The sequence below is a fragment of the Anguilla rostrata genome, chromosome 8, assembly GCF_018555375.3.
Source record: "Anguilla rostrata isolate EN2019 chromosome 8, ASM1855537v3, whole genome shotgun sequence".
Classification (NCBI taxonomy): domain Eukaryota; kingdom Metazoa; phylum Chordata; class Actinopteri; order Anguilliformes; family Anguillidae; genus Anguilla; species Anguilla rostrata.
In genome coordinates, this window is record NC_057940.1 from 10,859,487 (window position 1) to 10,868,731 (window position 9,245).

General features: G+C 47.0%; 1 protein-coding gene across 1 annotated transcript; it reads left to right on the forward strand.

The window, feature by feature from the left end:
- The first annotated feature begins 208 nt into the window (after nucleotides 1-208).
- LOC135260786 (cadherin-2) lies at nucleotides 209-8,283 on the forward strand. The gene is made up of 3 exons (XM_064346323.1): nucleotides 209-367; nucleotides 3,079-3,243; nucleotides 6,762-8,283. Exons 1-3 carry the CDS (start codon nucleotides 254-256, stop codon nucleotides 6,966-6,968), a joined length of 486 nt encoding a protein of 161 aa, XP_064202393.1. The 5' UTR covers nucleotides 209-253; the 3' UTR covers nucleotides 6,969-8,283.
- Nucleotides 8,284-9,245: the final 962 nt, after the last annotated feature.

Consider the following 9,245-nt stretch of genomic DNA (forward strand, 5'->3'; position numbering starts at 1 on the left):
TCATTTTCTCTTATTCATTCCTATCAATCATTTCTCTCCCTTGCTCACTTCCTCCCCTCCCTCTTTTTCTTTCCCTCTCTATCACCCTCCTCCGTCATTCTCTCTCTTCCGTCCTCAATCCTCGCTCTTTTTCTCACGCGCTCTTTTTTCACCCCCTCTCGTTCACTCTTCCCTCGCTCCACCCCCCCCTCCATTTACCCTTCCCTCCCTCCCTCCCTCCCCCCCAGTCCTGGTGCTGCTGTTCGTGGTGTGGATGAAGCGGAGGGATAAGGAGCGACAGGCCAAGCAGCTGCTCATCGACCCCGAGGACGACGTGCGTGACAACATCCTCAAGTACGACGAGGAGGGAGGCGGAGAGGAGGACCAGGTACCCGTTCGCCCCCGCCGCCGCGTCCCCAAAACCCCGCCTCCGTCGTTACCACCCCCCCGCGCAGCCCAGCGATATCGCGAACGGGCTCTCTCTGACAACCGGGGGGGGTCAAACGGCCCTCCGCGCGGTCGCCACGGCGCACCCAAACGGCCCGTGGGCTGATGACGTCCTGATTGGTCCGGGCGCTGAGGGGAACATAAAGACGGGCGAGATCGAGGCGCCGCGCTGGTGCGGCTCCTCCTCGGGGTAATGGGGGTGTCAGGGCTGCGGTAGGTTATTGCTCGTTCGTCGGGAGCAGGGGGGCGAGGGGGGGGGGCTCTGTCAGAAAGCGGGGGCGTTTAAAAAAACTAATCGAGTCGAGAGAAGCCGGTGACAGACATTTATCAAGCGCGTGGCAAGCACAGGAGATTTATGATCCTTAAGGAAATGACCTCTCCATTTATTTAGGAAATGACCTCTCATTTTGGACAACCGGCACTTGCCGTGTTCCAAACTGCTTTCTTATAACAGGCATTAGGTTTTTTTTTTGTTTTAAGGAGAGCACAGCCTGCCATCATTATATAGTCATACAGAGAAAGCAGAGAGGGTTACGGATAGAGATGGGGTCACAGTACAGAAAATGTCCGGGTAGGGAGTCAAACCCCTGGCCAAATGGGGGGAATTCGTATGTGGGAGTCGTTGAGAGTCGGCCGCCATACAGACTGCACAACGCGGTCTCCCAACATCTGGATTTTTCAGTGGGCGTGATGTGGAGAGCCCTTTCGGCCAATGGATTCCACACCACAAACGGACCACTTAATGAGGTCACACATTATCCGGGGGGGAACCATTATTTAAATATAATTATAAAATATAACGACCCACACAAAAAAAATACATGTTCAGGTTTGGATCAGTTGCATGCACACAAAGAGTTGACCGCTGGTGTTTGTGTTTTGTACTGGTTCCAACCGGCACCTGCTAGGAAGGGAATTCCACAGAGCTCCTATTTTTGTTTGTTTGCCTTTTTAATTGCAACCTTCAACCGATGTTTGTCCGAGGCGGTGACATTCATTAGGGAAACGTGCTTCAGCTGTTCACGGTCCAGCCAATCCCGACTTCTCAAAACCACTCGGTGGGCTGAGAATTAGTCAAAGCCTTGAGTTTTAAAAAAAAAACACTCTGACGAAGGTTACCACCGCAACAGTAAAGCACTGCTCTGTATGTTTAGCTCTAAATCCACTGAAAAAAAAACCAGAAAGATTTGCAGTGTGCACCGTCTACAAAAGTTGTTGGCCTGCTGTTACAAATAACAAATAATTTGTGAGCTTGTAGCTCACAAATTCGAGGGTACAAAATTGTAATACATGCTTTGTTAGCTTCAGGTGGAAGCTATTTTGAAGGGGGGGGGGGGGAAGCTAGCTTGTGAGGGGTAGCTTTTGGTGTTTAAACTGACTGTTAATCCGTCTGAGTGCCTAAATGAAATATTATATCTGCCAAAAGCGTAAATCTGTTTAACTTCTGAGATGCGAGGAGTCTGAGGCTAGGCTCTATTTAATTAACCGGAGGAGGTACAGGCAACGTCTTGACAAGTGTTCCAGACCTATCAAAGGGGTGCCGGCGGGTGAAAAACTGCCCGCTCGCTCGATCAATATGCATCTGTTCTCTGCACAGCCCCAGATACCCTTGATAAACTGCCGGAACAGGACTTCCATAAATAAAGGATAAAGTCGTGCCAGTCTGTCCCACAAGCCTCTCTTACGAGGCCTTTCCTACGAAACTCATGAAATAACAGTAATAATAATAGCGTTCATTTGTTAAGCACTTTCCCCGTATTATTGCTCAGGGTTCAAAACAGATACAAACACACACACACACACACATCTTTACACAGTACAGGCCAAAAGTATTAGGCCACTTTTGTTTTTTTAACTGTAGGTAGAGAAGAATTCAGTTAATATATGTGCATTTATTGAATAACCTTTTTATTATTTCTACCTACAATAACACAAAAAGACTATCAGTTGGATCCTTTTGAGTATGTACTGAACAGTGCACCTGGATATCTAAAGCTTCTTTGCAATTTCTTGCTGGGAATAACCTTGCCACAAATATGTTTACTTGGCTCCACACATCTATGCCCGACTCCTTCTTCTTTGCCCTATTTCTTGCAACTTTAGTGCCTATTTTACTTATACTACAGGCTAAAAGTTTAAGGCTACCCATGTTTTTGAAAACTTAAGGTAGATAAGATTTCAGTCAATTTAACAATGTCACTGTACATGTCCTTGGTGAAAATGATTTACTGTGGTCCTCCAAGTTGCTTTCCTCACACACACTTCATCTAAGACATCTGAACTGTATGTATGGCCAATATAGTGAGAATGTTCACAGCAGCCTGTGATTTGCTCTGTCTGTTTGCACACCAAACCCCCCACCCACCCCCTTTCTGCTCCCCACCCAAACATGCAGCCTGCTTTGGCCCAGTTTGACTTAAAAAAAATAAAATAAAATGATGAGTCACAACTGAAGAATGCGCCTGTATCCCTGGTGAAGACACTTTTACTGCGGTCCGATACATAAGAGAGAACCAGCACTGCGGGACGGAAATTTTCAGCAGTAAAGCAGAATAATCCCCTGGAACAAAACGCCGGGTACACACTGGTCCTCCAGGCCCTGGAGTCGGGGCACCCTGGATTTCATCAGTCCCCATCTCCCCCTCCCTCCAGGATTACGACCTGAGCCAGCTCCAGCAGCCGGACACCGTGGAGCCGGACGCCATCAAGCCCGTGGGGATCCGGCGGCTGGACGAGAGGCCCATCCACCCCGAGCCCCAGTACCCCGTCCGGTCGGCCGCGCCCCACCCGGGCGACATCGGCGAGTTCATCAACGAGGTAAAGACCGCCGCGCCGCACGGCCATGCGCCAGAACGGCTTCCGGAACCCTCCGCGGTCGGCGGAATGCAGGTCGCTCTGAAATTCCCAAAAACTTATCGGTGGAATTAATTAAAATAAAGAATGGCAATAAATGCTGTAATTAAATTACGCTGAGACGTGACGATGGTGAAAGATCTCTGAGATTTTTAAAATTTATTTATTTTACTGTCCGACCCGCCTCCACGCAAACCTTGGGTAACAGGTACTCTGCGCGGTTCCAGTCCTTATTACGGTGTATTTCCTTAGACTGGGGAATTTAATGTCTTAATTAGAGTCGTGTTGGACTCTGCATAAATGAGGTTAGCGAGGATGACAGATAAATTAAACTGCTTAATGAATTACTTACTCGGCCTCATTGGGAAAACCAAATTATCCCTGATCTTAACCTGATCTCCACTTGCGCGTTTTCTTTACAACGTTCCCCCGGAGTTAGTCTTGCGCAGACCAGGGAATCACTTTCTTTCCTTTCTTTTTTTTTTTTCTTTGTTGTTTTGTTTTTCCTCCTACCGCTGAACTGAGATTCCTTTCACAGTCCCTCTGGAAGCCGTATTGCTTCCAGCGCTTTGCGGAGAGGCCAGCGTAAGAGTACATTCTGCTGAAACAAATATACTTTTGATCGATCGATCCTAATGCACAAATTATCTCTGCTTTTACCCCGGCCATAAAAGATTAACGACAAACGGTAAGGGAGTAGATTCATCATGCATTTTTCACCAGCTCCAGCAGGCAAGATGGTCGGTTTCCTGGCTGCGAAACAGCAGTCTGACGTCTGACAGTTCTCAGAACATCTGGGCCCTTCTATTGTTTTTTTTTTTCCTTCTTCTGTGGAACCGAGGCATGCTGGGCTCCCTCTGTGGTTTTGAGTGGTGCATTTTAATATTTTCTATGGAAGTCTCGAACAACAGCTAGAGCCAGAATGGATTTCTGCTCCTGCTGAAGAAAAGCTGCAGTATGAAATGACGGGAGTAGGAGAGGGCTCGAAAGAGTCTTAGTATTTACACAGCTTTCTCGGTGCATTCTGGGTGACTACGCAGTCGCAGTGCCTGACCCTCACCCTCACCCTCACCCTCGTCTCTCTTCGGGACGTGCGGTTACTGAAAGCGGAGGTGCGGTGCTCTTGTGAGTCGCAAGTTCTCGGGCCTTAGCGTAAGGAGCTTTATCCAGCTGCTGCTCCGCCCCTAGGACACGCGACCCGCTGTGGAATCGCCCCCCCTCACCCCCCCCCCCACCCCCACCCCCACCCTCAACCGTCTTACTGTAGATCCCAGCTTTGCCACTTAATTGAAAAAGGCCTCAAATCCGCTACAGAACTCAGGCTCTGAATTGTGGCGGGTTAGTCAAGGAAAATGTGTTTTTTTTTTCTTTTTTCCTTTTTTCCTGAAAAAGGACAAGGCCAAGCCACTAGGGACAGTCCCAACCACCCCCCGCTCCCACACTTGTACCCAAGACAAGCCAGTGCGCCGTCGCGACCCCCCACCAAACGGGAGGAGACGGGGTCACTTACAGTTCTGGGTCAACAGATAGACAAATAAGTGCAAAATCTCCGTTGCCTCTTTACTCAGTGACAGCTTTGACAAAACAAACAAGATCAGCCTGGCCTTTCTCAGAGCTCGGTAAAATCCCCCCTCTCTACGTCAGTGGAATACGTCTGATTCCCGTTTATTTTCCGAGGAGCAGGTACCCAGCTCTCCTCACACACTTCATGTTTGTGATGCTATATTATGGAAATCTGAGACAAGCCTTGGTGATGGTCAGGCTCATCGGTGGACTTTAAGGTAATTTAAGAGACAGCAGCGGCGAGAGCAGCGACGGTTTCCGGTAGCGACGGCAATCCCTCTCGCTGCGGACGAAATTACTCCAAGCGAACGTTTTAACGGGAGGTAACCGAGCGTAAAATAAATTCAAAAAAACTGAGAAGGGCTTCTCCTTTAATGCGCTGGTTCTTATTACGTTTTTTTTTTTTAAAGAGCGGAGGGGAACGGTTATGTAACCGCCACATCTAATCAGAGAACGGAGGAATTAAAACATATTCATGCTCCGGAACAGCAGCGCAAATTGGCCTGTTGTTCCGCCTGATTGTATTTCGCCCCTCCTCGGCGGCGGCGGCGGTGGCGAGGAGACTATATTAAAGCTGTCTTTGTTATGTGCGCCAGGTGCGGCCCGCTCTCACCCTCAGCCGCTATAAATGGAGCTGGCCTCTTCTTCAGACGCTGGCAGCGGCTAGCCTACATCTGCCGCTAGGAGAATCAGCGGCAATCAACGGAAACTATTTTTGCCAGGGTCACATTATTCTGATGTGCGAATTCCGTTAAATGCCTGAGGTGTTAGTAAGAGTTTCGGTTTATTGTGCTTATTTCGGGTGGTCTGCATTTCGTGTCTGATCGTAAATATAGCTTTTATCTTTTTTTTTTTTTTTTAGTTCTCACTGTTTTCCAGGTGCCGGTGAATGATGTAATGTAATGTGTGCCACACTGGGTACAGCTACAGTGCATAGTGCTGTCAGCCACCTGGTCTGTGATTGGTTGAAATTAGCGAATCGCTGGTAATGTAGGATCAGCTCCACCCATTTTGGGGCTTGGGAAACTACATGTTGCCATCACCGAGAGGTGGAGGGAATCCGCTTTTCCTCCACTTCCTGTGTAAACGTGAGCGCCCTGCTGTTCGACCCAGGTGCGTTCGCAGCTTGGCGAACGCAAAAAAACCAAACGATCAGGAGAAGCGCGCGTCGCGCAGGCCGCTGTTTGCGAATGCGGTGTTTTATTGCGCAATCACGAAAGGAGACGCCGTGCGCGCTGGAAACGCCGTCCTTGCGATCGGCCAATAAATGTCACGTTTGGAGAGTAACAGCGGTGCGGGGGGAACTGTTTCTCCATTTTACTGTCTGTCTCATGCAATTATGCGTGATGTATGGGCTTCTGCAGCTGCTATCCGAGCAGCAACCGCTACACAATCGCCCAAACCTCATATCCCATAACCCGGCAGACCGCTCGCACGGGTTTCTCTCCAAGGGAGGAGGGGGAGGGGCTATCGCACGATCGCGCGCGGCCGTGTCCAATCGCAGCTTTGATCTGCGCCCCGTGCTCCTGGGAGTGTTCATTTGTACTCGGGATCTGTGATCGCATACGGGCACATGGTGTCAGTTGCTGGCCAAGCCTCGGGTATTTGACTGTTTTGAGGATTTTACAGGCTGGGATTGGGGAATCCGTAACGTATGGCCCAAACAAATAATAATAATAATAATTTCAGCCAACCAGCTATCCTGCAGTGACAGATTTATGCTTTAATATCATGGTCCCTTACTCAGAAATCAAAGGTTATTTTGAAAAAACACACTGAAATGTGTTTGCTCACATGTGAAGGGGGGGATATGCAGCATTGATAATGACAGAGACTCTCTCCTCAGGCGCCAGACTGTATCTCTGAGCGGAGTGACCTTAATCCTTGCGTTTTTTTCTCTATTCTTCCTTCCTTCGCAGGGACTCAAGGCGGCGGACAACGACCCCACGGCCCCGCCCTACGACTCGCTGCTGGTGTTCGACTACGAGGGCAGCGGCTCCACCGCCGGCTCCCTCAGCTCGCTCAACTCGTCCAGCAGCGGCGGCGACCAGGACTACGATTACCTCAACGACTGGGGCCCGCGCTTCAAGAAGCTGGCAGACATGTACGGCGGCAGCGACGACTAAATTAAAAAAAAAGAAAAATTTAAAAAAAGGAAAGAAGAAAAAAGAGAAAAAGAGAGAGAGAGGAAAAGAAGTGGCTTCGTTTTTTTGCGGGGGGGAACGACGAGAAAGAACACAACAACAACGACAAAAAAAAAGAAGATATAAAAAATGATGCTCCCGGAGAGAGAGATCCGATGACGGCGATGGGAATATTTTTTAAAAAAAGGAAATTTGAAAAAGAGGCTGAAAGCGGTCTGCTCGCGCACCCGCGTGTCAGAGGCCTCCGACGCGGCCTCTCCTGTCCGGTTTGTGGTCGAAGGGGCACATCGGGAGAAGTGACTCTTGTCTGGACGGTCGATATTTAGGGCGCTCAGTTACACTTGAATTTCACAGTACAGAAGCACTGGGAGTTTATGTGCCTTTTTGTACAACTTTGGATCTGAATGATTAGTTTTATGTTCAAGGCTTTAATGGTACTGACGTTTGGAGTGATCTCAAAACTTAAAGAGAGTATGTTAAAACTACAGTATGCTTCTACATGCTTTTTTTTGGTTACACCATACTGCTGTTTGTTGAAAACAATTATTTAAATTACAAAAAAAAAATTAAAAAAATGAAGGAATATTTGTTAGCTTGGACGGGATGAAACATCTGAAAACAGCAATGTACAGTTCGCTAGACTTTTAGATAGTTTTTGTTTTTCACTAAAAAATTGAAACTTATGCAGCTGGTTGCAAAGGGAGTCATACTTCATAATTTTGTAGAGGAATAAGTTTTGTTTTTCTGAAGTGGTATAGTATTTTACACAAACATGTATTTTGTTCTAATCCATGTCCACTTTTTTTGCTTAAGTCACCCTCTGAAACTTTGATTTTCACTTCACTGTAAAGAAATTGCGTGTACATAATGTTTTTTTTTTTTCTTTCTTCATCGTTTTCAACGTAGTCTACAATGTGCAAAAAGTTCAGAACTTGTAAATGTATAATTTGGACTACAGGTTAAAGGTTTTTTGCATGTTTTTATCTTTTCACTATAAAAAAAGGTATTTCCAAAATTTATTTACAAAAAAGACATTGCAAAACCGGGTGACATATAAAGAGTAGAAGGTAAGAGTCTTTTGTATAAAAAAAATAAAATGTGAAAAAAAAATCTAATCAGCACAACTGTTTCAATTTGTACCAAAAAAGGGGGGTGTTATGACACCAATGTTGCTAATAACAGCTTTAAGACTGGAAAGTTTTGTTTTTTGTCAGAAGGTTTGTGGATAATATTATGTACCAGAATACAAGTGACACATCTCTGATCCCAACCCTCCAAATAAAATGCTAATTTTGGAGCTAGTGTCCGCTTCTGCTTTGTTCTAGACCAAGGACGAGCTGAGCTTCTGTAACTTACCATCAACATTTCTACCTTTCTATATACAGTACGTGCCATTGTAAAATGAGCAAGAGTAGTGCGGAGGACAGTCTGTATTTAGTTAGCTGGTTAGCATAGCTAACTTACGTTAATGCTTTAGTGACGTTGCACGCCTGCCCGTCTGGGAATGTCCATAGCCAGGTCTGGCACTGTTGATCATGTAACTCGAGCAAATACGCGTATGTTCTCTTATGTTTCAGGCCACTCACGATAAGAGATGGCTACTAAATGAGTGTACTCTATTTCTTAGAATTCATAAATGTTCCGTTTGCTTATGTACAATGTTCATTTCGTGACATATGCAGGCTACATTCAGTTGCTATGGCAATAAACAGAAATAGTACTAAAAAGTAATCAAAAATAAAGGAAACGACTCCTTTGTCCGCACAAGACAGACGCCAAGGCCCTTGGGCAAGATCGGACCAGAAACTTCCGTTGTGTTTTAAATGGGGTCTTTTTAGCAGTGTGCGTTTTCAGACATACAAACGGCACAGCTGAGGAGACAGCTGTCCCTTTGGAATGCAGCTGCTGCCCAGAGTGAGTGAGTAATGGGCGGGGGGGGGTGGTGGTGTCATTTATTTTTTTCTGGCTTTTCATATCTCCCTCCTTTCTTACTGGGGTGCTGGAATGCCTCTAATGGCGAAGGCGGTCACACTTGAGCCTAGCAAGGCGCTTCGTCTGGCCGTCTGTCTTTTTGAATTGTTCTTAACGGACGCCTTTGTGGTGGAACAGGGGAAAGATCCGAGGGGAACTCTCAAAGCTGCGTTCCTCCCTGAAGCCCTCTCTGACTGGCCACTCTTCATGACATCATAAAGCAGCGGTTCCCAACCCTGTTCCTGGAGATGTACCTTCCTGTAGCTTTTCATTTCAAACCATAATTTG